We start from the raw sequence: 27,663 nt of genomic DNA, 5'->3' as shown, positions 1-27,663 counted from the left end.
TGTTATGTTAAAAAAAGAAGCAGCAAATAGACTTCATATTTATTGGTCAGAGTATCGGGATACAGCAGTGACATCATAAATTAAAACGCATCATCACTCAGGGACAGCACACTGTATGTTCCATACATTAAGACCCTGCACAGCAGGTGTCGTGGATGAGAGGAGAGGAGGGAGGAGAAAACAGTAGAGTTTCAAGACACAAAATACAAGAAGATAAGAAAAACTCACAAAACCACGTGGAGATAAAAAATTAGGTTTGAGGCAAGTGCGTTTTAAAGTGTTCAGAATGAAAAAGCCTTAATTTAGTGAATTGGTTCCCGAAGCAGCATGGTAGGTAAACTGCAGTGGTTTGCAGTGCTGGCAGTGCACTCAGCAGTCTCAAACCTACGTGTGAAAATGATGAGCAACCTAGCGAACATGAGGTATCCTAATATCCAGCGGCGTTTGAATGGAAAACAATGTGTTGTAAGGCACTTATCCCAAATACATACATACTATGAAATGACATACCGGGGCCGTCATACAATAAGCCTGAGAGCGGGAGAACATCTGAGTCCCTGTCAGCTCAGCTCAATGATCTCGTGACAGGGAAAAAAAAAAAAATCAGTTCACGTATACACCATTTTACATTAAGTTGCAGATCACATTTTTTTCCGCCATGTGGTTACCATGCAAACCCCCCCTCCAAAAAAAACAAGGCAAATGGCTATTTACTGGTGCTGCAGATGCCAAATGCACTCCGATGAACTCCAACGTCTGAGGCTTATTTTCAAATGTGGCCTGTTGAATACTCTGTAATGTTATTAACACTGATGGTGGATGAGGAGGTGGTTTCTCAAAGTAGTGTCTTGCACTGTGGAAACGAACATCGTAATCTGTTAAAGGACCTTCTATGTTATTCTCCCCTCTCAGCCATTTTTCTTTTATTATACTAGAACGGCTTTTATTTTTTCACACACTTTGGCTCAAAAGCTTTGAGGAAAAAAAAAGAAAGAAGCATGAACACATCCACTCAGAACACACACACTCAGTTGTATATTTACATTGGCACAGGTACCTCAACATTTCTCCTTCTAGCACTATCCCTTAGTGTGTATAAACAACATTACTAGATGATCCTGGTACCGAGGACTAATATGTAAGGTTATCCACTTTTCTCCTCCTTAACGTAGTGTGTAGCGTCCCGCAGTTAAGTGTCAATAGTTTGTTTCTCCCACGTACTACATTTTTGGTGCCACTTTTTGTGTGTACACACTTGCGCAATCTAAAATCCGCTGAGCCGCACTCTTTTTCCTCTACATTTTACAAACACAACAACCGCTAATGAAAAAAGAGCATACCCAAGTTGCTTAGATAGCTCACCCTCTCTTTCGCTTTATCCTCCCTCCTCGGCTCCAGTCTGTATCTCGGTCTGTGTCTCAGTCTGTGTCTCCAAGTTCTGCTCTAACCGAGCGGTCAAGAAAGGGTTGAAGAAGAAATCGAAGGCGAACTGCAAAGAGCCCTGGGCCGAACGCCTCCAGTCGTGTTCAATTTTGTACTGCCGGCGACTGGACACACGGGTGTCGGCACATGACATACAGTTGATAGCCTTCAGTTCAAATACGGGCCATTTTGAACCCAACCGGCCCTCTAGAATGGTACTAAACTCCACCAGGCTTCCTGTGGTCATGTGCAACAGCACAGGCCTGAACTCGTTACTGGCCCGCAGGACGATGTCTTTGGTTGCGTCCTCGTCCTCCACTATCGTTCCATTTCTGGTCTTCCTCTCTAAAGGCATACCCATTGTAACCTCGAATTTGTATCGATCAAAGCGTTTGATGTGACACTCGTGCTTAGCTAGTTTTTTTAGCTTACAGAGAGCGTCTTCTGCAGGTGGTGCCGGGGCGGGGAGGGGCTGGGGCTCGGTTGTAGCATTTTCCCCTGAATCGCACAGAGGGTACGGTTCACCGTACAGACACCGCATCCAGTTCCCCACAAACACTGGCAGCAGGTTGATAACCGACTGGGCGCCGTTCTCGATGTCTGTCACGCGGACGTATTTAAAGCGCCCAGTCCAGGTGACACGGTGTCCTTCGAGGTGGGAGCAGAGGATCTGTGTTTGGGCCATGTTGGATTCCTTCCACGCCCGCGGGCCGCAGAGGTTGCTGTACTCGGGCCATGTCAAGGTGGAGTTGTAAACCTTCATGCCCTCAGAGCGGTAGACATACATCCAACAGAAGAGCACCACGGCACTAAGCCACACAAGGATGAGCTTGACGATGCTACTTCGCGACAGAGAGCGAAGCACCACGATGGGGTTCAGGCTGAACCTGGTCCACAGCCTCAACACCACTGGCACGAAGCAAACGGTCAGTGTAACCACCATCTTGGTCAGTTCCAAGGCCAGGAACCACTGCAGCAACTGGATGAGGAGCATGGCAGCAAGGCCCAAAGACAGTATAGGGAGCGCAAACAGGAAGAGGAAGTAGCCCACACAGGTGCGAATGAGCCCTATGGTGGAGGAGTTGTTGAGGAACACCAGGCAGAGTTCGCACCAAGTGAAGCACACCAGATACGGCACCAGGCAAAGATAGGTGCCCTTGAAGCCTCTCAGCTGGGCCATACGGAAGAGGAGATAGAACAAATGTCCGTACAAGAGACAGGGCAAGCCCAAGTTTAGCGCCACCATTTCCCCCAGGGGCACGCTGATTAACGTCACCCCCAAGACCCGAAGAAACCACAGGGAGTCGGGGAGGAGGTATGTGAGGGAGCAGACCCCGGAGAGGACCTCAGTGAGCAGGGCTCTGCGGGCGAAGAGCTGGGCAGATGCGTGGAGGCTGAGGAAGGAGGTGACGGTGAAGAAGAGGGCGACGGTGGCCAGCTCTGAGCACGGGATCCAGGTCTTGTCCGCCACGGGGAAGGAGAAAACGACAAAAACCACGGAGAGCATGAAGTACCTGAAAGAGGAGGAGAGACCAGTATTGGAACCTTCAGAGCCGTGACTAGCGGTTAGTTTAATTTTTGATTAATCATTTTTTCTATAAAATAACAGTGGCCTTGAAACTATTAATCTGACCAGCAGCCACAGCCACAAAAAATTCTAAAGTTTTCACTGATATGAATCATTATGAAAACTGATATGAATTAGTATTCACTGGTATGAATCAGAGAAAGGCAAGCAAATCTTAGCAATTGTAGAAAGTGTAACCAGTAAGTGTTTAGCATTTTTACTTGGTAAAACACGAAAACAATTAAGTGATTACCAAAGGTACGATCGCTTAATTTTCTGTCAACTGACTCATCGATTAATTGACGATGAGTCATTTTAGCCGTTTTTACATTAATTTTACATTTCTGTCTGTTTTTTGTTATCCTGATTCATCGTCATATTTTTTGTAAAGGTTCTTCTGTTTTTCTGAGGTGAATATTTCTTATTTTTATATCTTATCCATTCACGTCTGTTTTATTGTCTGTGAAAGTAGCCCTCTTGTATGGAATATCTTTTTCATCCCGGGGGGGAAATTATTTTTTCCAACCAGTAATGAAGAGACAGAAGACACAAAACACACAAACAATTCAGCTATATTTAACAATAAAATCTGTCTAGGTGGAGCAACCCCCCCCCCAAAAAAAACAACCTGTGGTATCTAATTGTAAATGCCAAAAAAAGGACTCCCTGAAGTGCTTACTCACTGAACTCAGCATAACTGAAATGAATCCGTCCCTGAAGCCCTGATGCTACATCATCCTCATTTACATAAGAGAAAAACACACCAATAAAAGTGAACAAACTGATTTGTAAGTCAATATTAATGGATGGATGGGATGGATGAGGGGGAGGTATACTGTAACGTGCATGGATAAGTAGACACGTTGGCCGCTGGCTGACGGGTCTGACCCTTTAGTCGAGCGGTCAGCGATGTCTCCTGCGGTGCGGGTGATACGGGTTCGCGTCTCAACCGCGGCAGTTTCTGTGGTTGCCACCCCACGAATTCGCTACATCGGTGTCAGAAGTGGGATGGTGAGACTGTAAGGCCATCAGAAGCGTATGCGCTCAGAGGCGTGAAGGAGCTGAAATGCTTAAGCGCGGGGATGCGCTTCCCGAAGGAGGGGGGTACTGTAATGTGCATGGATAAGTAGACACGTTGGCCGCTGGCTGACGGGTCTGACCCTTTAGTCGAGCGGTCAGCGATGTCTTCCACGGTGCGGGCGATATGGGTTCGCATCCCGGCCGCAGCAGTTCCTGTGGTTGCCCCCCCCCCGAATTCGCTACAATACTTACAGATACGGTTCCAGGTGTGTCCATCCGAAGTTGGTCTCGGCCTGCTCCAGGTCCAGACCCGGTTCAAAACGGGACAACAAGTCTGTCAAAGCCCGGAAATTTTCCCATGCCTTTGAGTTCTGTAGAAAAAGACAATCATTATGATCTCTTTTTTCTTCTTCTCCCTTTCACTCCCCAATTGTACATGGCCAATTACCCTATTTTCCGAGCCGTCCCGGTCGCTGCTCCACCCCCTCTGCCGATCCGGGGAGGAATGCAGACTACCACATGCTTCCTCCGATACACATGGAGTTGCCAGCCGCTTCTTTTCACCTGACAGTGAGGAGTTTCACCGGGGGGGACGTAGCGTGTGGGAGAATCACATCACGCTATTACCCCCAGTTCCCCCTCCTCCCCAAACAGGCGCCCCGATCGACCAGAGGAGGCACTAATACAGCGACCAGGACACATACCCACATCCGGCTTCCCACCCACAGACACGGCTGTAGGGACACCCGACCAAGCCAGAAGTAACACGGGGATTCGAACCGGTGATCCCCATGCAACGGGATAGACCGCTATGCCACGCGGACGCCCTAGACGATCATTATTTTATCGATTAGATTTTTACTTGACTTCTGAGAAGTACTTTTTAACTTTACAGCTCAACAAAGCCTTCTGACAACGACAACGGCAGCACTACACAGGTTCTGTGGCACACAAATTGTACATCTCTAAAACGAATCCCGGTCGTTACTGACCTGGAAAACACGCAGTGTGCAGATGACCATAGAGAAGAATGAGAGGTAGAAGACCAGCAGTGGGATGAGGAAGATGAAGAATTCGATGGTGAGATTGGAGATGATGAAGAAGAAGATGAGTGCATTGACGTGGTGTGTGGGGATCAGGGCGCTGAGCCACTGCATGCCGGCACGCGACGCCCAATCGATCAGGTGCTCCTTGATCTCCAGCAGAGCGTGCAACGGGAACTTGAGAATCTGGTGGCGGTAAAAGAGGAGGGAAACTTTAAGGTTAACAAATTATTAAGCAACGACGGGAAAAGCTAAACAAGGGGTTTCGTGTCTGCAGTGTGGGATCTGCACTAGGACCAATATTTATGCCTCCATCAGGGACTCTGCACAATGCTGATCTCAGGTCAGCCTGATAGCTTTTAGCTTTACAAAATGAGAGCAAATCCTGTAATACCCAATGTAAACTACACCATATGGGTCAAGAGAAAGTTAAAGAAAGAAGAAGGTTCAAGTGGAAAGATGTATATGTTTTTGTTTTTGTTTTTTTTCGGTGGAGCTTCTCCTCATCCAATCAACGGTCTAAGGATCATGGGTGTTGTCCACTGTCATTTACTTTATCTACCTGTATTCAGCTGTGTGAGTGTAAAGCCCTGAGACTGCAGCTGTGATTTAAGGCTACCCAGATAAACTTGACCTGACTTGAAGGCAAATCCAGCAGATGAGTCAATGCTTACATTCTGATCATTTACAATGAGACGCAATAATGATAATAATAAGACAAGTTGGAATAAGCAAATCTCAAGAGAGGACAGAGAGTCAGATGGTTGTATAAAACAAACTGTGTGGGTTAATTTAACTCAGTGTTAACGAAAGTGCCGAGCTGAGAATGTCACACCTTCTGGTGCAGTGGCAAGTCATCTGGATTCTTCACAGCTTCATCATCATCATCATCACCTCCTGCTCCAGCCATGACAGGCGAGGGGGGGACTCCCTGAGCGTACTTCTTAGTCATCTCAACAAAGTCGTCAAGACCCAAATGGGAATAGGCTGCAAAGATGAACAGACGGAGATGTCAAATTAGACACGGGGGCAAATGATTTTGCAATGGGCTTCAGCGCTACCACTCTGAAGGTCTTTTTATTTTGTTGTTTTGTTTGTTGTACTGACACTAATGGACACTGTGGAAATTATACCAGTGTCTGAACAATCTGGATCCCTGAGATCCATTCAAAACGAAATGGCGGTGTCTGTACCGTTACGTAAGAACCTTCTCTACTGCCAACCAAACGGTGAACTTGGGGTTTAGTAACTGAAGCCGATGTATTTGTTGGTAACTGTCTTTCACAAGCTTTTTCTGTCATGTCTGCTTAACAGCCAAAACAACTTCTGCTTCCTCTTTAAACCCACCAGTCCCTTCCTAATTCTATATCGCGGCCATTTACGTATAAAACGTTACGCAGTGAAACACTGTTTTTGGCAAAGTTCTGTCTGAAAGCTACCATGAAAAGGAGCACCTACAAAAGCATTCATGATTTGGATATTTGTTGACAAGCTGTTGTCTTAATAGGTCAGCAATAGTGTCAAAAAGGACATTTGTTTGCATGCAAACCTTCTGCATATAAATAAATAGTTGTTGTTATTATTATTATTATTATTACAGGTTGAATGCAATCACTACCATATGACTTCATATAAAATAAAAAGGCATACAAGCATAAGTACCAAATACCAAAGAACATAAAAGGTGAACGTCCTAAATCCTTTAGAAGGGTAATAGAGATTACCTTTGACACTGGACTACCTCTCTAGTGATGAAGGTGAAACACTACTTCTAACAAGATGAAATCACACCTCCACAAGACGTACCCTCGCTGGTGACCATGCTCTCCAAGACTCTCCTCTGTTTCTGGGCAGAGCAGGAGAGGGGGCCTGGGGAAGGTGGCTCACCTGTTGGCAGAGGCAAATATAACGAGTCATAACATGCACAAATCATTCACAAGGTGATACATGTGTGCAATTGTTTGAATCCCGACTTCTATGGTTGAGCGCGAGCAACTAATCAAAGCAAACAAGACAAACTAATCTTAATTGAAAGGGAGGAAGCAGGGTGGCCCTGTGGTTAGCACTGTTGTCTCACAGCAAGAAGGTCCTGGGTTCGAACCCCAGGCCATCCCAGCTCCTTTCTGTGTGGAGTTTGCATGTTCTCCCCGTGTCTGTGTGGGTTTCCGCCGGGTGCTTGGGTTTCCTCCCACCATCAAAGACATGGGTATTAGGGTCAACACTTCGTTTTTTTATTTTGGGGGGGGTGGGGACCAATTACTCCGCTCTTCCGAGCTGTCCCAGTCGCTGCTCCACCCCCTCTGCCGAGCCAGGGAGGGCTGCAGACTACCACATGCCTCCTCTGATACATGTGGAGTCGCCAGCTGCTTCTTTTCACCTGACAGTGAGGAGTTTCACCAGGGGGATGTAGCGCATGGGAGGATCACGCTATTCCCGCCAGTTCCCGACTGACCAGAGGAGGCGCTAGTGCAGTGACCAAGACACATCCCCACATCCAGCTCCCCACACGCAGACACGGCCAATTGTATCTGTAGGGACGCCCAACCAAGCCGGAGGTAACACGGGGATTCAAACCGGCAATCCCCGTGTTGGTAGGCAACGGAATAGACTGCTACGCTACCTAGATGTCCCAGGGTTAATGCTTCTGTCTGTGCCCCTGACTGAGACATGGAAAAAAAGACCTGGAGTTGGTCCTGGGACGCTGCATGGTGGCTGCCGGCTGCCCACTGCCCCTAGCTACACGGCTAGGATGGGTTAAATGCAGAGGATAAATTTCCCCACAGGGCTTAACATAGTGTATCTATCCATTTATCTAGGTAGTGGATACACAGCAGGTTTGCTGATATCTGCCATTTTTGAATGCTCTCAGTAGACATTCTTCACGACCATCGCCGCATAGCTTGCTGAGGACAAGTATGAGCCAAGTGTTTTGTGTGTGTGTGTGTGTGTGTGTGTGTGTGTGTGTGTGTGTGTGTGTGTGTGTGTGTGTGTGTGTGTGTGTGTGTGTGTGTGTGTGTGTGTGTGTTTGTGTGAGACCATGCGTCTCCCCTTTCTGTACCTGGCTCCGTGTGAACCTGTCCAACATTCTCCAGCAGCTCAGAGATGGCCACTGTTTTCTTCTTCTCTGGGTTCAGCTTCCAGTACATGAGCAGGGCTGCTTTTCTCACACCTCTCTCAAAGCGCGTCTCCATGCAAAGCCTCTTCACCTCCTCAAAGTTCTCCGACGTGATGCCTGGCAAACATACGTGCAAATGGGCACACTGACAATGAAAGGAACGAAGGAGCTGTGCGTGAGTGTGATCACATCGTCATTCGGCATTGCCTCACAGGCACTAATGATGTAATCCAGTAATTCCACACCTAGACCAGGTTTCAAAGCATCTGTGCTACAATAATCCTATTTCCGCTGCAAATCACTTCATCCTGTTGAGAATTATGAATTAAGCGCTGTATTGATTTGGGGAATCTCGATTTATGCTTTCTTATCCTTAAGCCACGCTCTTGTTGTGTAAAAAAGCTGTAAATTCAGAGTACCAGGCTGACATTGTAGTACCTTTCCTGGAGGCCAGGCAGTGCTGTAACAGTTTCGTGGCATCCTTCCGGCCCTGTTTAACAGCCTGGACAAGCCAGGTGACCGCAGTGCAGTTGTTCAGCTCTTCATCTCTCTCCTCTGCCAACGCTAGATAGAAACGTCCCATCTGGATGGACACCGCAAATGTCCATGCACGTGCACATGCTCACACACACACACGCACACGCGTGCGCACACACACACAGCAAAGCAAGTATTCTCATGAGGTGGCTAAGGTGACTAATTTGTTTTTTTTTTTTATTACAAGAACTGTTAGCCCACCAGGCGGCCATTAAAGAAAATGACATTTGGAGAGTGGTTACTGACACTTACCTTGGTCTGTGCTTTTGCATCTCCAGACTTTGCCTTCTCCTCCAACTCCTCGAAATTCAGCTCATCCTCTGGCTCCTCTGGAGGATGAAAAGTTGTTTACTATACAATCTGCAGTAGGCGACAGGAAAGTGACCATTATGCTGACAGAGGAAAGGTTATGAGTCCCTTTTAACACACAGCGGCTCCACTGCCCTGGACATGCTCACTGTAGTGTACTCATTGTATCCCCCTTGCCATTCAAAGATAGAATGAGTAGAATTTGGGCATCCGGGTAGAAAAAGGGGGAAAATTCCACAAAAAGGATAGGGAGTAGGATTTATTTTTTGCAGTTTGCAAACACAACATTCAAAGTTGGCCCCTCCTCAAGACACCAGAAGGACACGCCCCCTGACCGCAGCTCCCAGAACACATCCCAGTGTACAGCTCAACTCCACATCGCTCTTCATCCCCATCCTCTCCTTCAGGGCTCACCAGTGGCTGAAAGTCAACCCCAGATTCAGTCTCGTTTTGGAACGCGCTGTCCGCTTGGCGTTTTGCCTCGCTATATTTGCATCTTTTCGGTGATGTTTCCGCCATTGTCGTAGCTTCCTCTTAGATGCGTGCTTACGATCTCGCTCTGGAACCTGGTTGGCACCCCGTTAACGCCAAGAAATGTACTGTACACAGCAAAATTAGAAAAATAAGACAATACAGGCAGAGGACAAGGTCTCTGTAGATACAGACACCGCCACACACGTCTCATGGGTCATGGACAGTTCATGACACCATTATCAATCGCTCACTCTTGCAGGTGCTTGTCCCACTTGCAACAAGTGTTGCTGACATGCATGTGCACAATCTCCCACAACCACAACATGTGTTGTCTGACTGACCCCAGCTGTCCCCTCATCAGCTCCATCAGCCATCAGTGAGAGTCAGCCTGAACTTTGTGCCACAGTAAAACTCGTCAGTTGGTTAATTGGTCTGTATTTTGAAACAGACATGGGATTAATATATCTGAGTGGGGTTTAAAAAATTTGAACGACTTGAGGTCATTTTTACTTACAAGGCACACAAATAACCTAAAATGGAGATTTTATTGACAAAATAATATAGAAAGTTCTGCATGATGTTATTTTAAGTAAGAATATGTTGACCTATCACTTTACAAGTCTCTGATCCTGCACCATTTAAATTAACATAGGCATAGTGAAATAGACTTTGTTAGACACCCCACACAGTGTCGAGCAGATGGTAATAAAGGACGTGTGCAGTTCTAGATTCGGAGCATGACTCAGACCTTTCCAGAAGCAGGCTTCCTTCTGACAGGGGGAATTCAAATGGAGCGCTTTGGGAGTAAATGTGACATGCCAATGTACTTGTAAGACTATCAGGGAAATTATTAAGAAGGGATGGAAAGAAACTTGGAAGGACTTTTACAGTTCAAAAGACCAGGGGGCTATAAATGATACTGATAGAGGGGAAAGTAATCTGTCTCTCTATGTAAGTAGGGCGCGTGGGTCTGAGGCCAATCCTGTAACTTCCATTGCCTTGCCAGTAAATAATTCTGGCATGGTACTGATACCCCATCCTTCCATCCAGGCCCTAAAATAACTGTTAGTTTAGTGCAGTGAACAACAAAGGATATATCCATACACACGCGCACACACACACACACACACACACACACACACACACACACACATATATATATATACATATACACATACACACATACATACATACATACATATGCATGCATGCACGGGCACACACACACTCAATCCATCTTCATCAGCTTATGATAAAAACAACACATGATGCGTAACATATATTTCCCAAAACACAAATTTAGCTTTACCGGAAGAAACCTTAAATACACATTCTGTATTGTGAATTCAAGTGCTGAAGTGTTAGAATGAACACCTCACAGCCCCCAGCCATTCTCCATAATTGCAAGCTTACGGAAAAAAAAATCACTGCCAGAGAAGCAAAAGTCAAATACAGGTTATTCCCTATGACACTGAGAGCTCTCTAAACATGTTAACTTGATATGCAGGCTTCTGTCACTGAAATTTAAGTTGGGTAGATAAAACCCCTGGCAAGATGATGGTAAAACAGACTTCTCTGCTCTGAGGCAGTAAAACAGGAGGGGCCACTTTACATGTTGTGGTAAGTTCCTCAGGTTGTCATGGAGTCATCGCACCTCATTTGATAGAATGGGAGTGTTGGGAGACTATGATTGGTGGAATATTAAATCAGTGAAATAATAAACCTGTGCTGTTGTCTGGGGATTTAGACTGCTAAAAGGTCAATGCTCAGAGTTAGAATTTGTGTGTGTGTGTTGTGTGTGTGGGTGTGTATGTGTGTGTGTGTGTTTCTTGCATGATTTTTTTCACCTGGTTCAGGAGTGGGAGGAGGCCGTGGAGTTGGGGCAGCAGCCCTGGGTCTCGTAGGGGAATTCCCCGTAGAGGCTGCATTGAGCTGAGACCTGCCAACCTGAGAGGGGTCCCTGATGGGCTGACGGAGAGGGGAGATGGTGGGAGTTGAGAGGGAGGGAGAGGGGGGAGAGAGTATGGGTGAGGCTCGAGAGGAGAAAGCTGAGGGGAGAGAAGAGAGGGAGACTGGTGTGGTTGACGTGGCTGGCTTAGCCTGGGAAGGGGTGGGGGTGCCAATGGTCTGACTGGATCTGGCTGCAGTCTGCGATGGTGTGGAGGACGAGCTTCCAGGCTTTGGGATGGTGGGGGTGATGGGCGGGGATGGTTCCATTCCTGAAAAATAGCATTAGAGGAAGTTACTGCAAAACACCCACAGGTGCCCAAGAAGTCACAATCTTTTGTGGCATCTGAGAATAACAACACTAAAAGTGACTGGGCTGGTAGAAGTTACATGGTGGTAGAGGCATGTCAGCAGAGTTTAAATAAACACATGTCCGTTGACCCACAACTGCAGAGGGAAATATAGCTGACAGGGCAGAGAAGAAGCAATGGAGTGAAGGGAGAAAGAGGAGATGTGACAACACACCGCAAGCAACAAGAAACAACATGGTGCACCTGTGGTGTATAAACAGCTGTTTAAAAAGGACACTTGTCTCCACATGACTTCTGTCATTCTTGCTACCTGAAGGAGCCCAATGTGCATGAACCAGCTCAACAACACTTTCACTAGTTGAGCAGGGAAGAACGCTGGCCTAGATATATCCTTACTGCACAGCCAAATTAAGTGACTCTAGACACACAACCTACTTACTGTACCTCAAATTACAAATCGATAACACTGCTCCGAGTTAACAGTGTGCTTGTTTTCAGCAGTGAAAACACACGTTGGTCATTATTTCCAATGTAAGTACCACATCCCTGACAACCAACCTGCAATGTGGTCACCAAAATCACACATGAAACGGCCACTGCTTTATTCGGTGTCAGTTGATCTGGCTACGAGGTGAGTCTATATTTAGAGAGTGACAACCTTGGGCTGGGGTGCCTAGAAATGTGCTGTGTCCGGCTGCAGTACAGGAAACCCCCCCCCCTTTCTAGAGAGAAGAGCCTGCAACGACTCTTGATTTCCCCAGCCGAGGGGACAGGCAAGACAATAACGGACTAACCGAACTGATGGAAACGAACGGCACGACCAAAACCGAAACTGGGCCAAACTCGGATTCTTCTGGTTTAAAAGGCGTTCAAACATCAGACTGTGGGCGATATGCCAGCGAAGCGTCGAGTAAAACTACAAACAATGTTTTGTTTTGGTGCTACCGTTGCTAGCATGCATGTTCACCCCACGTCGGTGTTTCTGGCCGCTCACCTTCGCGACTCGAACACCAGTTTGTGCTTAATCCGATCGTTGTTAAGATTGTGGGAATATCTCAGCCTCTTTGCAAGTCGACGGTCCTCCTCATACACGCCTTCGACTTTATAAGAAACTAGCCATTCGCCGCGCGTGTACTCCAAACTCCACATAGACTTTTGACTGGAAAGTAAGACGGTCCTCCAGCTGATAAAAATGTACACGCCCACAATGTACTCAGCGTGCTATGATTGGACAAAAACAGCGCCGGGCATACGAATGTTCACTGTGATTGGTTAGAGGGCCAGGAAGGAAAAATATCCCCAACCCGGTTTCAGGGCAAGTTAGTCGACCGTCGAACGATTTGATATTTAGACTAGACTAGACTAGACTAGACTAGACTAGACTTGACTAGACTACAGTAGAATAGACTAGGAACGAGTATGTTAGAGGGACAGCTCAAGTTGGACGGTTTGGAGACAAAGCAAGAGAGACAAGATTTGAGGTGGTTTGGACGTGTGTGGAGGAGAGATGCTGGGTATGTTGTACAGAACACGGCATTGTTCTATTATAACAGGTGTCTGAAATTCAGATTTGACCAGAAACGTAAAGCGCTTTGAGTGGCTGTTGCAGCTAGAAAAGCGCTATATAAAATGCAACTTGATTGGTTGATTGATATTGGGAGAAGGAAGGATGCTGAATATGGAGCTGCCAGGGAAGAGGAAAAGAGGAAGGCCAAAGAGGAGGTTTATGGATGCGGTGAGAGAAGACATGCAGGTGGCTGGTGTGACAGAGAAGATGCAGAGGACAGGAAGGAAGACATGGAAACGGATGATTCGCTGTGGCGCCCCCTAACGGGAGCCGCCGAGAGTAATAGTAGTAGTAGTAGTAGTAATATAGTAGTAGTAGCAGAATAGAATAGAATAGAATACTTTTCTAAAAAGACTTTATTTTTCCAAAGAGAACTTCATATTGAGTTACCAGTTAGAAGCAAGGTAAACAAAATATGCGCAATACATGTAGTTATTATATGTGGATTTTGCATTTACTGACAAATTACATTAATATACTAATAGTATCGTACTTTATACCTAAATATTGTACTAATATACTACACAGCTAGTATGATCTTGAATCATACTAATTCACTAATAATATATAAACTACTAAACATACACGTATACATATAAACTCAGTGTGATATCAAGGGCCGTATTTAGATTTTGTGATCGATAACACAAAGCGTTGCTGTTTGGATCCGGTTTACGTTGATCTAGATTTGATTAGTTGTTCTGTGCGCCGCTAGTACACTACTGTAATTTTACCTTACCGCCAGGCGATGGCAGTACAGCACACTTTACTTTAATGCCCATCGGACGCATCAGTACTCTTGTTTCAAGAGTCTTCCCTTCATGGGCATTTTTTATTTTCGACTAGATTAATCTGGCTGGGGGAAAGTAAAAATGTAGATGTAATTCATGATGAGGTCACTTAACAACAACGTGATCTGATGTATTCTCTCTGTGTTAATTTCCAGTCCAGTGATGGAGGAGGAGGAAGAGGAGGAGGAGGCTGACATTGTTCAGGTAGTAAATTAGCAGTTTGCTGTGTTTCATCTTCTTGGTTTACCATCAAATAGTTATCAACAGTAAATGCCTAGACAACTGTATTGCCGCCAAGCGGGTTAAATAAATGATTAATCTTTCCCCAGACTCAACGTTAGTAGAGGTTTATTATCGCCATTTTTTTTTACGGTTGTGGATTTTTATATTTTGTGAAACCTATAAAAAAAACACAGCCTTATAGCCTACATATAATAACCAAAACACATTCCTACAATGAACATCCCTACAATTTTAAACTGAAAGTTTGAGGGCCTACTACAATCTTAACTCACAGTCTTGACCTACAGCCTGCTGCCATGAACAATGAGGAATGGAGAGAGAGAGAAAAAAAAAGAGAATTAAATGAATAACAAAAGTGAGGGGAAATTGCACAAAAGGCAATGGGACAAGAGGAAAATGACTGGAAGAGAGGATAAGCAACATTGTGCAGGGGAGAGACTGAGAGAGACGCCATGAGATAAACTAACGTCTGGGAATGAAAGTAGAGCTAAAAGGGTGGGAAAAGAAGGCGCTGGTGTGTGTGTGTGTGTGTGTGTGTGTGTGTGTCTGTCTGTCTGTCTGTCTGTCTGTCTGTATGGGGGGGGGGTAATTGCTTAACTACAGCTTCTTAGGTGCATTTATGTAAATGGGCCCTGATTAGTAGATTATCTTAATCCAGTTGAGAGGAAATTTTCCTTTTACTGGTTTTGGTCTTTCACGGGCATACCTTTAATCTAGTTTAGGCAATCTATCTTTCATTTGTGATTTAGCATGCACAAACACACACACACACACACACACACACACACACACACACACACACACCACACACCACACACCACACACCATGTCCTCCTATACTTGTGGGGACCCCTCATTGACTACATTCGTTCCTTTACCCTTAACCCCAACCTACCTAACCTAACCATCATAACAACATGCCTAACCTCAAGCCTTACCCTAACCTTAACATAATCCTAATTCTAATCTTAACCCTAAACCCAAATCCTAACCCTAAAATAGACCCTTTTGATCACGGGGACCCATAAAATGCCCCCACAAAGTACGTTGTTAAAGGTTTTTCTACCCTAATGGGGACCAAATGTTCCTGTATGGATAGAAAAACCTGGTACACACACACACACACACGCACGCATGCATGCATGCATGCATGCACACGTGCACAAAACGGGATATGAAAGTAGGTATTTTGCATATGAGATTGCTACGGGTCTAACCCTTTGATCAAACAAATGTCCCAGGAGCTTCGTTCGGGCGAAACAATGACCCCACCGGAGGCGTTTGCAATCACTTAAACCTATCTAAAATGTGGTCATTAGAGTAAATTAAAGCAATATGCCCCCAGTTACAGACACCACAGTCTGCCCCTTCAGACTCTTGAGCTTGTTTTCTCTCTGTGCTGAGAATCTCTTGTACAGTGTAAGGGCTCCACACCTCCCTCAGCCAGTCTCACAACGAAAAAGTGTCTCACACACACACACACACACACACACACACACACACAGCCTGTTGTAATCACTAGAAGCTCCATCATATGACAGAATGAAGTGCAGGTATAGTAGCAACCCCCCCCCCCCCACCGCCCCACCACCACCACCACCGTGTCAGGGTGACACACATCGCAGGTCATAACAGATGTAAGCCCCGCCCACTCTCCCAATCGTGCAAATTACCCGGAGAGGAAAATCAGATGAGGTAAAGTCAGTAACCATAGCAACCAAAAGAGTTACGTGAGAATGGGCACTGACTGTAGACAAAGAAGCATGTCTGTCGAGAATGCAGCCCAGCATTTCACCGGACCTTCCCCCGGCATAGATGTGGCCTGCTTCACTAAATGGACCTTCGCTTGTTTCTACCAACAAAACCAACAGTACTGACAAAAGCTGTCCCTGGGCTTTATTCTTATACTAGGGTTAACTTTCAAGTCCCCCCCCCCCATATGAATGTACATACAACACATACTTTTGTACTGTACATAATGACTCAAAGAGAGGCTGGAAGTTTCCGAGACGGGGTATTTTGATATAGATGGGGGGTATTTTGTGTCCATGACGGCTCTGTTTACTAGGAACAGTGCCATGAGACCTATCTTAGTGTGGTAGCGGTAATGTTAAACGCACACGATGTGTATTCTTGCAGGCATATCCTGTAACCGTTTATTTACCCTAAGATAAAAGCCCCGGGTTTGTTATTAGCCAAAGACCACATTTTTAGCAATGACATAGCAGTTGAGTTGTGCACCATGTTTGGGGCTTAATAGGCTGCGGCTGTTCCAGAGAGGTACCACGCTTTCCGCAAAGAAAGGGAGTTCAGTGTTCAAAATGGTGGGGCCACAGAGTGACTCATCTTGGAATATGAATCATCTCTTATAGAAGCCAGATTATTCCCATGTTGTGCGTGGATCACAGCTACTTTCCATTCACTTTCCATGCAGGGGAAACTCACCTTTTGGTCATAATGTGATAATGGGCCCGGTGTCCCTCCCCATGCCGCCAACCAGCCATGTCTCTATTGATCAGCTGCTATTCTGAGACTCTGGAAGGGAAGAGCAACAGGCAGATGAGGATCCAGGTACACAAAATGGGAAATTTTAGGTGCTTAGGTGCTCAAAGCTGTAATTTTGGCCCTGAATCGGATCCAATTAGTTTGAGTTTTCAGAATCAGAATCAGAATCCGAATACTTAATTCATCCCAAAGGGGAACTTGGGTGTTTAAAAAGAGTCATTACACAGAAATGTAATGACTTGATTCATCAGTTCTTACTTCTATACACTTCTATGAAAACCTTTCAAAATTAGGGTGGAAATGAATTCACACCATGCACCCCCCCCCCACACACACCATGTCATCCTATACTTGTGGGGACCCCCTCATTGACTACATTTATTCCCTAGCCCTTAACTATCATACCTACATGCCTAACCTTAACCGTTACCCTAACTTTAACCTAATCCCAATTCTAACCTGAACCCTAAACCCAAGCCCTAACCCTAAAATAGCTAAAAGAGACCCTTTTCTGTATGGGGACTCATAAAATGTCCCCATAAGTGAGGTGGTTTGAGGTGGTACACACACACACACACACACACACACACACACACACGCGCACACACACACACACAGTTTGGCATGTTTAATTAATGGAGTGTTTAACAGTGCAGGTATTGTGCTTATAAAGCAAGTCACAAGCTTAGTTTGAATTGCATGGCTAACTAAGTTGTTTAGACATTGCTGCTAATAGCGTTGCAACAAATTATACTTTGCCTCTCATCCTGTTGGCCAAGGTATAGTCTTTATATGGGGGCTCCATTTTATAAGCCATATTGTAATTCAGGGTGTGGGCAGTGTGATGGTTTGTTTGCAGAAACCCTGGAATGTGTAATGGAACATTTAATGGCGGTGTTTCCATGTAACTCCTTAAATCCAACTCGGTCACTCAAAGAGAAGAGAGAGCTATACGTATGCATTTCTTGTCTTTAACACACATGAGCAAGTTGGTGTGACTCCAATCAACATTCCTTATTGAAATGGGCTGTGTAGACATGTGAAGATATTGATATGGTATGTGTGTGTGCGTGTGTGTGTGTGTGTGTATGTGTTTGGGAATGGAAATAGAATGTAAGACTCGGACTTTAGTAGATGGACCGATAGGGGTGAGTCATACCCAGGAAGCCTAATTAACGTCATAAGAAATATCACATCACTACTGGCAGGCTGGCCCGGGGATTTGACTTTACACTCGGGGAAATGGGACAGTTTGCCGGCTGTCTCCAGAATTTGATCGAAAGGGTGTGCAATGGCTGATCTCTTTTGCATCTATGTGTGTCTGAGTACTGATGAGTATATGTGTGTGTGTGTGTGTGTGTGTGTGTGTGTGTGTGTGTGTGTGTGTGTGTGTGTGTGTGCATGTGTGTGCAAGCGCTTCCAGTTTTAAACCCTTTATGGAAGGGAGGATCACTGGCTTTAGATTTCTTATTTGATTCCCAGCCCCCCCGCCCCCCCTCTTGATTCTAAAGGCCATTCCTGAAAGATAAAATTAGTTTAATCTGCCGCCGGTCATGAATATGTTAAGCTTATTATTGACAGCGCTCATGAATATGTTGAAAACCTATTCTGGTTACGTAAAGTCAGTTAAAACAGTGACGCTACACATTACCGAGTTGCTCATAACTGAGCCGAAGAGCTAGATATGGACTGGAAGACTAGATACGTCATCGTGACTTTTGCTGAGCGAGATTGTATAACCAAGGATAAACCTTCGGATTTCAAGCAGAGCATATATATCCATGAGGAATCTGGTGATCCTGGTCAGTACTTGTCCTCTGGGAAGCTTAGCCTGCCACCAAAACCTAGCATAACTCTCTCACTGGCACACCTGGGTCTCAGAAGGGATGCATGGGGAGCGGTTTTCTCTTCGTTCTGAGGTTGAGAGGTCACATGGCCTCATCACAAGACTATCATCGCATCAAACGAAAATTATGTCCTTCACTGTATCAAAACCTTCTCCTGTTCTTTTCCCGCCAGGAAGGAGCAAGGGTGAAAACGCAGCATTCCAAAACCTTCAGGCAAAACCATAAATTGGAGGATTCTCTCTCTCCCTCTCTCTCTGTATTCTCAGAGGCCTCAATACAGTACCAAAACATTACACAAACCAAACCTGCACACATATTTAACTCCTCCCTGCCTCCTTTCCATCGCACCACCCTCCTGATTTCCAACATAATTGCCCATCTCTGTGTGCTGGCCTCGGCAGTAACCATTAGCTGGGGGTGTAACCCAATACTCTCATCCTCCCCTTGCCTTCCTCGTCCTTCTCGCTCAAAAAAAAATAACCCGTGCTTGTCAGAAAAGCCTAACTATCGCATAGGAAAGCCCTCTATCACTCCCAATTCTACGTGTGGGCGAGTCTAGTCAGCCAAGATTACTGGACAGGAGATGGGACAGACAACCCTAGACAGCTAAGGACTCATCCCTGCACTGTGTACTCATCCTCTTCTGCTTCCCTTGTCATGTGCAGAGCCCTGCAGCAATGGGTTGCATATGCTGCAGCCCTACAGAGCAGTGATGTGTGTGTTCTGCCTGTGAATGCCTGTCAGACATGCACAGTGTGGGGAGGTAGAGACAGGCAGCTGGGCGTGAGTAATGTATCACTCCAGAAACTGGGTCATGCTCACACTACACACTTTCATATAGACAGATTATTTCATTTACTTATGTTATTTTCTAAGTCACGTTGCCCTGGATAGAAAAAATAATTAGGGGGCTTGCACAATTCAAAAGGCTCCTGGTTTTAGGGCATCACTTTTGCAGAAGCGGATAGTGACCAGTATATGATGGGAAGGACGGGTATTGCTCCCTCTCACAACATGGGACGATGATGATGATGATGATGTGTGTATATGCATATTGACCATGACAGTGATGATGACGACGATGATGATGGTGCGTGTGTATGTTTTAGACCTGTTGTGCGAGCGACGCAAAGGGTGTCTCTGCGGTCCCCTCCCTTTCTACACGTATCGATGGGGGGGGTGCTGCACGGCACGGAAGGCATCCGTACAACACACCACCTTAAACTCAAAGCTCTGACGACGACGTACGTTCCCGCTGCAACCGGCGTGCGCACGCATTTTCCGCCCGCGGTGTCATTACTGAACACGCAGTCAGGTGTCGCGCTTCTATCACGCTGCCGGCGACGCCCGGCTTTTCCAGCGTCCACGTTGGACTCGCGTTTTCTTTTTTTCTTTTTTTCTCACGTTGGACTCGCATTGAAGCCGGGCTACCGAGCCCGATGACGTCTATTGTGGGCGTGGAAGAATGTGTCAGCGTGCATGGCAGAAACACAGAGCGGAATCCGGGTCGGACGCGCATCGCTCCTGGACGTACGTGTAAGAAATACAAGTTTAGTTTAGTCTTTTCTTTTTCTTTTTTGCCGTGCAGAAGCGGGACCCGGTCGCGGCGGAGTCGTCCAGGGGGGGGGGGGGTGAAAGTTTGCGGTTTTGGGAAGACGGCGCGGCATCCCCGAGGCGTGTGAGATGTCAGTTTGCTGGCGCCGCCGAAGCCCAACCTCCCTGGATGTGAAGCAAGGCAGCAGCGACGTTTCATCCTCGGCCGAGGCTTAAATTAAGAGCTGTCAGTCGGCAACACTGGACCTCCGTTTGAAGTAAGTGAAATTACAAAGTAAAGCAGCTCCTCTCAGGCCGATCCGTCGATGAGGTCCGGCGGATGCATGCACAGTATCCTGATGTGTTTCATGGCGGTTGTTTTTAACATTTCATTTATAACGAACGGGGAGCGCTCGCCGGTTCGGGTTTATCATTAGGGCCGTGGCCTCTGAGACTCCCGTGTAGGACCGCATGCAGATTCGTGTACGTGCACACGTCGGTCCAGTGAAATCTGTCAACGCCACGCATTGCCTAACATTTGCAGGGGGGAGTCTGCGCGCCGCCAACGAGGAAGTTGTAACCTAGTTGTCGGTGCGATCAGTCCACCCTGATGAGGTTGTCTTGACAGATTTGACACTCATCACCACATGGTCCTCTAAAACAAGTTGACTCTATTGGATCCTCGTCTAAGGGGAAGGCCAGGCCACTGGCGGTACTTCAAAACCCCACACTCACTCTGGGACCAATTTAGTTCTGCAGCGCTTGCATAGTGCACGTGATAATCGCTTGGCCACGAATATCATCGAACCGGTCCGATAATTAAGGTGAGAGAAGTGTGCAGACGGGTGACCTCTCTCGTTACTACAGGAGACTGCGGCGCCAAATCCCCGTGCATGCTACACGTCGCTGTGGGGTGTGGTTGGCAAACCCACTAGCCAGGAATAAGGCTGTCAGACCAGTAATGGAAACCCTCCCTCCTCCCTCCGAGCCTGTGCTCTCCCCCCCTCCGAGTTTGTGCTCTCCCCTAATCTCTAATGCCGATTGCTCGATTTGACAGCTCGTTAGAGAGTTGTCTATCTCCAGCATATCCCTTTAGTGTAACCCCCCCCTCGTCGTCTGCCGTGCACGCTGCCTGTCGTATGTGTTTATCGTCGGGGGGTCGCTGTCATAACCGCTCCGGCGGGCGCGCCAGAGGGTCGTAAATCTGGACCAGTGGACAGCGAACATGTGTCGCGTGCGCTATTCTGACAGATTAGGCTGCTAATCTGACAGTGAAGGCATGGAAGTAGACTCTCCCTCTCTCAAATATCCCCCATTTAACTCGATGGGTAAGTAGGAGGAGGACGGACGATTTCGAATGGGTTGCCCAGAAGAGCGGCCAGAGAATTGGGGGGGGGGGGGAGTACCTATTATAGAGCTATATTTGGAAAATTAGAACAATATACCGGAATCGACATTGCAATAACACATAGGCCATGTATTGCAAAGGAGTCAATGTTAAGGCAAATTGGGCCCATGTTGGACTAAAATTCACACAAAATCTAGTAAGGTTTCCGTCAATGACTTGTCCTGAAGAAAAATATTCTAGCCCATCAGAAAAACAATATAATTTAGTCTGATTCAATGACATGTTGGACATTCTGAATTTCATTTGGATGATACCATACTATGTATGGAAAGACAATAAGTGATAATACTGAATATTATACCATCTCTAGGTGGCACTTGTGTTATTTTAAATAAAATTGAGTTAACCTATATTCTTTGCAATACAGTCATATATGGTGAAGCAATCAAGAGGATTGGGAGATGTGATGTGGTAAATTGATGCAAATGATGATTTGGATATAGTAGGTTTGGAAATTGTTTGACGTGTTGGGCACAAGTCCATGAATACTGGGATGGCATCCGGCGCTTTACCTGTGCCCCTGTCCATAGGGTTAGTGGTTGTGTCAGAGAGGGCATCCGATGTGACGTTTTGCCACGTCATTATGTGGATTGACAAGACCATATTGGATCAGCTCCATACCGGATCGGTCGGGGCTCCATACCGGATCGGTCAAGGCGCAGGTTAACAACGACCGCCATTGGCGATGGAAACCTTAAACTCCACTGTGGTGAACCCTGAGAAACGGGAAACAAACTGAAAGAAGAAGTAGAAACACTTTGAGGTCATTGCATTCAAAATATTGCGCTCACACCACCTTTGCAGCCTCCCTCGTCACATTACAGCGGTTACAGTACGTGCATACAGCTCTATGGTGGAGCAATACAAATATCTAGGAACAAGCTCGCAGCCTGTAATGGTAAGGTCTCCATAAGGTAATCATGCTTATTGTCATATGCTCTGACCACTTACACGAAATCAACATCTATTTTTTTTCTACTTTAGACAGTGGGGTGGCTACTGGAGTGGCAAGTTGTTTATTGAGATATGCCCTTGTCACTTATCTCTTGCAACCACAGCTGACGGGTTATAACACGTTTTCTTTACGTTGCCTGACTTCTGCCTCCTCCCAGCCTAACAAATGGCACCAGATTATGTACACTTCATACATGAACTCTGCCATTCGAGGCTATTTCTCCTTAATCTTCATGTCCCTGTCTTTTTTCCCCCTTACCTCTTCCCCTCTGTCCAACCTTCAAATTCAATTTATCGGGTTTATCTTTACACCATAATCCGATCACTATGGCCATACCCCTGTCTTCTTAAGTGAGAGGCCAAGGAGCCTAATCTTAATGGTGTCATATGAACATTATCCTTCCATTACCGCAGTCATGGTAACAGTCTAAGAGACGCACAACTACCTTTTCCTGTAACTCCTTGTGCATGTGTGTGTGCATGTGTGTGTGCGTGTGTGTGTGTGTGTGTGTGTGTGTGTGTGTGTGTGTGTGTGTGTGTGTGTGTGTGTGTGTGGAACCAAGCACACAGAGATGCTAATGTACATGCTTATATCTGCACACACAAATGTGCACAGAGACATTGCACGCTCACAGACCACAGTCAAAGAGGCCTTGGCAAAGAAATAGACCCAGATGTCTGTATCACTATCATATATCACAGTGTATTGAAGGCCTGCATTTATAGTTGTCATCTGTCTTTTGTAGATAAATTGCAAATGCTGTGCTTTATCAAACTTAAATGAATGTTCACACTGAAATTTACTAGGCGGTTTTGTGTGTGTGTGTGTGTGTGTGTGTGTGTGTTTTAGTATACACGTGTGTTTGAGAGGGCGAGCGAGACTTTTTGTGTCAGCATTGTGTATTTGTTTTGGTTTGGGAAGTTATTGGGGTCAGCACTTTTAGTTACTCGACTCTTGTCTGCCATATTAATTTTTAGGTTACATGCTCCAAGAGTGCTGCACTTGGCCATGTTACTCAGTCCCCTATGAGATCTTCAGAGTGTCTTTTTGGAGTATCAGCTTCGACTGCTTCCTTACGTGTGTGTGTGTGTGTGTGTGTGTGTGTGTGTGTGTGTGTGTGTGTGTGTGTGTGTGTGTGTGTGTGTGTGTGTGTCTGTCTGCACGCTCACATGCGTGTACACAGGCTTGCATGTAGTTTGGACTGTGGCCAGATCTGTTCCGTCATCTACAGTCTTGCACAGAGAAAGCTTGTGTGTGTGTGTGTGTGTGTGTGTGCGTGCGTGTGCGTGCGTGTGTGTGTTGGTAGTGTGTCTGTATGTTGGCCTAAGTCTCTGAGGAGTCGTAGTTAATGTTCAGTATACATTGGAGTGTTTATCTTTGTCTATTCATCTCCCCCTCCATCCCTCCCCTTCTCTCTGTACCTCAGTTGATTTTTAACCCAGACGGAGATTGTTTGAGTTTTTATGTTTAATTGCACATCTGCAGCTCTTTGGTGTATTTAATGGGCGTGTGCGTCTCACTGAAGTCGCTAATGGTTAATGCTCAACATGCAGCTAATGTGTTTGCTGGTGGCGGTGCAGGTATATATCTGGGTTTTATGTGTCTGTGTGTGGTCTCACTAGCCTAGAGGAGGTCCATCTGTGTTTATGTAGCGTTGTAGTGGCATATGGCTTCTAACACTTGATTATTTTATGATACTTCATTCATGACAAAAAATATATTTTTAACTAAAGGACATAGCTACCAGTTAACGAAATTCCGTATTATTAAGACTTCTTTTCTTCTCTTGGCAAGCTTAGCTTTTTGTGTTTTGACTTTTTTTTTTTTGCCTGTCTTCTAATGACTAATGGAGCACCACTTTTTTTTCTTTTTTTTTTGCATCAAGTTACCAAGTTTTTAGTTTTTGCACGAATTCAAGCATCCTTGCAGACATTTTAGCGGGAGCCACGGGGTTTGAAAATCAAATGCTTATGTAGTGCCATTGAAATGGAATTAGTTTTGGTTTTGATGACAAGGCAGAAAATGAGGTCAAATGCTCAGATGAAAGGGGGGGGGGGACTTTTTGTACAGTAATACTAGATCCAGGCAATGTCCAGAGGCATGAAGCATGTTTTGGCACCGTTCAACCCTGGCTCCCTTGCTAACCAGTAGGCGACCACATTTCTGCCTGTGGTGCATTAAGTGTTATCAAAGCGGCCTCTTCCTGTTTAGAACACAGTGGGCTACTACACATACATTTTGCAAGTATGCATTAGTTTACTTTATAATCTATATTACAGTAAATTAAATGTTATTGTCATGTGTTGCATTTTAATCTTTTAACTTAAAGCAGAGTTTACTGCCCCACCAATCTTTGCAAGTTGCAGCCCCTATACAAGTTCATCGTTATATGTGCAGTGAAAAGTCCTGGGCTTTCCCAATAATATTGTTGAAACCATCTAGTTATGTGACTTGAAGCGTTGTCCAGTAGTCACTTTGTCACGTCAGCTAAGACTATCCAGGTATTAGCCCATGCCTCTACTAATATATAGCCATCCATCCATCCATTATCTTAATCGGTTATCCTGCACTCAGGGTTGCAGGGATGCTGGAGCCTATTCCAGCCGTCATTGGGTGGCAGGCGGGGAGACACCCTGGACAGGCATATATATTAATTTTTTCCCCCCAATTGTATTCGGCCAATTACCCCACTCTTCCGAGCCATCCTGGTCACTGCTCCACCCCCTCTGCCGATCCGGGGAGGGCTGCAGACTACCACATGTCTCGTCTGATACACGTGGAGTCACCAGCCGCTTCTTTTCACCTGACAGTGAGACGTTTCGCCAGGGGGACGTAGCGCCTGGGAGGATCACACTATTACCCCCAGTTCCCCCTCCCCCCTGAACAGGTGCCCCGACCGACCAGAGGAGGCGCTAGTGCAGCGACCAGGACACATACCCACATCTGACTTCCCACCGGCTGACACGGCCAATTGTGTCTGTAGGGACGCCCGACCAAGCCGGAGGTAACTTGAGGATTCGTACCAGCGATCCCTGCATTGGAAGGGAACGAAATAGACTGTTACACTACCTAGACGCCCATGGCCTCAACTATATTTTGCTTGATTCTCAATGCATCAGCTCAGTTTCTACTGTTATTGTATGGCGATAGTCCTGGCCCAAAGTCAGTCCATTTCTGGAGTGGGAGGAGTGAAAGTGAAAGTCCCAAGAGGTTGTAATAGCCCCACATTATTTTTGGTTGTGGTCACGTTTGTGTGATTTTTGTCTGTTGTTTCATTAAATCAAGATTAATTTGACAGAGCCGCATTGGCCATACCTGAGTCGGCCCCAGAGGTGCGCCGCTGTCTCTAGTTCTGTTTTCCAAATTCATAGTCACACATCTACACATAGTCCTTCGTAGTCCCTAGTATAATATAGTTCATGGAGTCTCTTTTATGAATCAGCTTATCTAGTTAGAATGATTAATCATATTGTTTAAATCGGGGTGATGGGGGGGTTATATTAAAACTGATGGTGTTTTTGATGTGAGTCATCGGACACCTCCCGGCAGAGTCAAAGTTGGAACTAATTATCAGACACAGAGTCGGTGAGTTAGGCTACATGTTCCGCCTGTGACCCGCTCTTGCTATTGTTTGCCTTTTGTAACGATTAAAGGTGCACAACAGGTTCACTATACCCCTGTAAAACTTACCAGTTTCCTGCCATAACATTCCTGATTTTCCAGTGATCATAAACTTCCAAAGTTGGCTCCTGGCTCCTACCATGTGGGAACATGTGGTGCCAGGATGCAGAGCAAGAGAGAGAGAGAGAGAGACACTTAGCCCATAATGTCAATGGATCCAAAAGATGAGTTTTGTTTTTTTGATGACTCCATTCTGCTAAATATCTTGTTGCTTGTTACCTGTGTGCTTTACGTTCATGTCACAACCACATAAAATTCTCCAGTACAATAAAAAACAATGTGCCGCACCCCATATCCTTAGATCTCAGACTTGGATGAGGTAAACCTCCACAGAAAAGCCCTTCATGGCAAAAAGAAAATGGAAGAAACATTAGGAAGCACGTAGGAGGAGGCCTCTCTCTTCCAGGACGGATAGGCATAGAGAAGGTATTGCGTGGGCAGAGCAGACAACGCGGTAACAGATTTAGAAATAATCACTGAAAGAAGGCCCTTAGTGACTACACTAAATGTAAAGATGTAGACCCTGAAATGACAGTTGAGATTCATTTGGCCAGTTCAGGGATCAGTCTTATTCTACCGTTAACTGGAGATTATACCCTCAACCCCACATGTTGCCGAGATGTGCGCCGTTTTTTTCTTCAAGCGTGTCATCATCTTCAACAATGCAGGCGTGCATCAACACACTGAATGCAGACAAATATAGGGTGAGAAAAAAAGTGGGCAGAATTTACTGTTGTTTTTATCATTATTATTATTATTATTATTATTTCAATTTGGACATTTCAGTTGCAGTGTGGATGGGTGAAGTCCACTGACCAAACGGAGTGTGCATTTGTTGGTGGGAATCACTGTTGATACCGTTTTGTGCTGGTGTGAATGGACGTCAGCTGTGTCTGTCCCCAGTTGTGTTTGTTCCTGTGCTTTCTCTATGTGAGTGGACCTCTCTCTCTCTCTCTCTCTCTCTCTCTCTCTCTCTCTCTCTCTCTCTCTCTCTCTCTCTCTCTCTCTTTGTCAATGGGAGTGAGATCACCGCTTCCCCCCCGTCTGTGACATCACCCTGCCAGCTAGCAGAGGGGATGGAGGAATGGAGGGATGGAGCAGAAGAGGGAGATGGAGGGGAATGCAAGCCAGAGCGGGGGGGGGGGGGGGGGGGAGAAGAGAGGTGACACTGGGGATTCTCTGCAGCTGCCCCCTTCTGGCCTAACCGAGCTGTTGAGGTTTCCATTTCCATGTCTTTTCCCGCTGCTCTGTCCCTATCCGTTCCACTGCCTCTCTCTCATTCAGAATCTTTCACAATCTTTCACTCTCTCTTTTTTTCTGACGCCATCCCCCCCCCCCGCCCCCCCGCTCAGTTGTGCCCTATGGACTGAGTGTGCTTGCTAGAAAAG

General features: G+C 46.0%; 2 protein-coding genes across 3 annotated transcripts in view; one reads left to right on the top strand and one right to left on the bottom strand.

Annotated features, from left to right (window-relative positions):
• Positions 1-729: 729 nt before the first annotated feature.
• On the bottom strand, positions 730-12,858 carry wfs1b (Wolfram syndrome 1b (wolframin)). The gene is made up of 10 exons (XM_056289793.1): positions 12,740-12,858; positions 11,335-11,706; positions 8,957-9,033; positions 8,606-8,750; positions 8,111-8,284; positions 6,859-6,939; positions 5,888-6,039; positions 5,002-5,238; positions 4,262-4,380; positions 730-2,936 (listed from the first exon to the last, which is right to left on the bottom strand). The coding sequence occupies exons 2-10, from the start codon at positions 11,702-11,704 to the stop codon at positions 1,376-1,378; spliced, it is 2,916 nt and encodes a 971-aa protein (XP_056145768.1). The 5' UTR covers positions 11,705-11,706; positions 12,740-12,858; the 3' UTR covers positions 730-1,375.
• Positions 12,859-20,189: 7,331 nt separating this feature from the next.
• Positions 20,190-27,663, top strand: part of jakmip1 (janus kinase and microtubule interacting protein 1) — a 41,197-nt gene continuing 33,723 nt past the window's right edge. For both annotated transcript variants that reach the window (XM_056273622.1, XM_056273706.1), the window contains exon 1: positions 20,190-20,509. The gene's annotated coding sequence lies outside the window, so the exon portion shown is untranslated. The remainder of the gene's footprint in view (positions 20,510-27,663) is intronic.

Source organism: Lampris incognitus, chromosome 1 (genome assembly GCF_029633865.1).
Source record: "Lampris incognitus isolate fLamInc1 chromosome 1, fLamInc1.hap2, whole genome shotgun sequence".
Lineage (NCBI taxonomy): Eukaryota > Metazoa > Chordata > Actinopteri > Lampriformes > Lampridae > Lampris > Lampris incognitus.
Note: the sequence above shows the minus strand (reverse complement) of the source record. Positions and strands in the feature narration are given on the sequence as shown.

Coding starts and splice junctions, on each gene's coding strand:
- wfs1b (XM_056289793.1), bottom strand. CDS start 11,704: ATGGAACCATCCCCGCCCATCACCCCCACCATCCCAAAGCCTGGAAGC. Junction 9,034..11,334: donor TCCTCCCACTCCTGAACCAG/GTGAAAAAAATC, acceptor TTCATCCTCCAG/AGGAGCCAGAGGATGAGCTG. Junction 2,937..4,261: donor ACACACCTGGAACCGTATCT/GTAAGTATTGTA, acceptor CTCCTCTTTCAG/GTACTTCATGCTCTCCGTGG.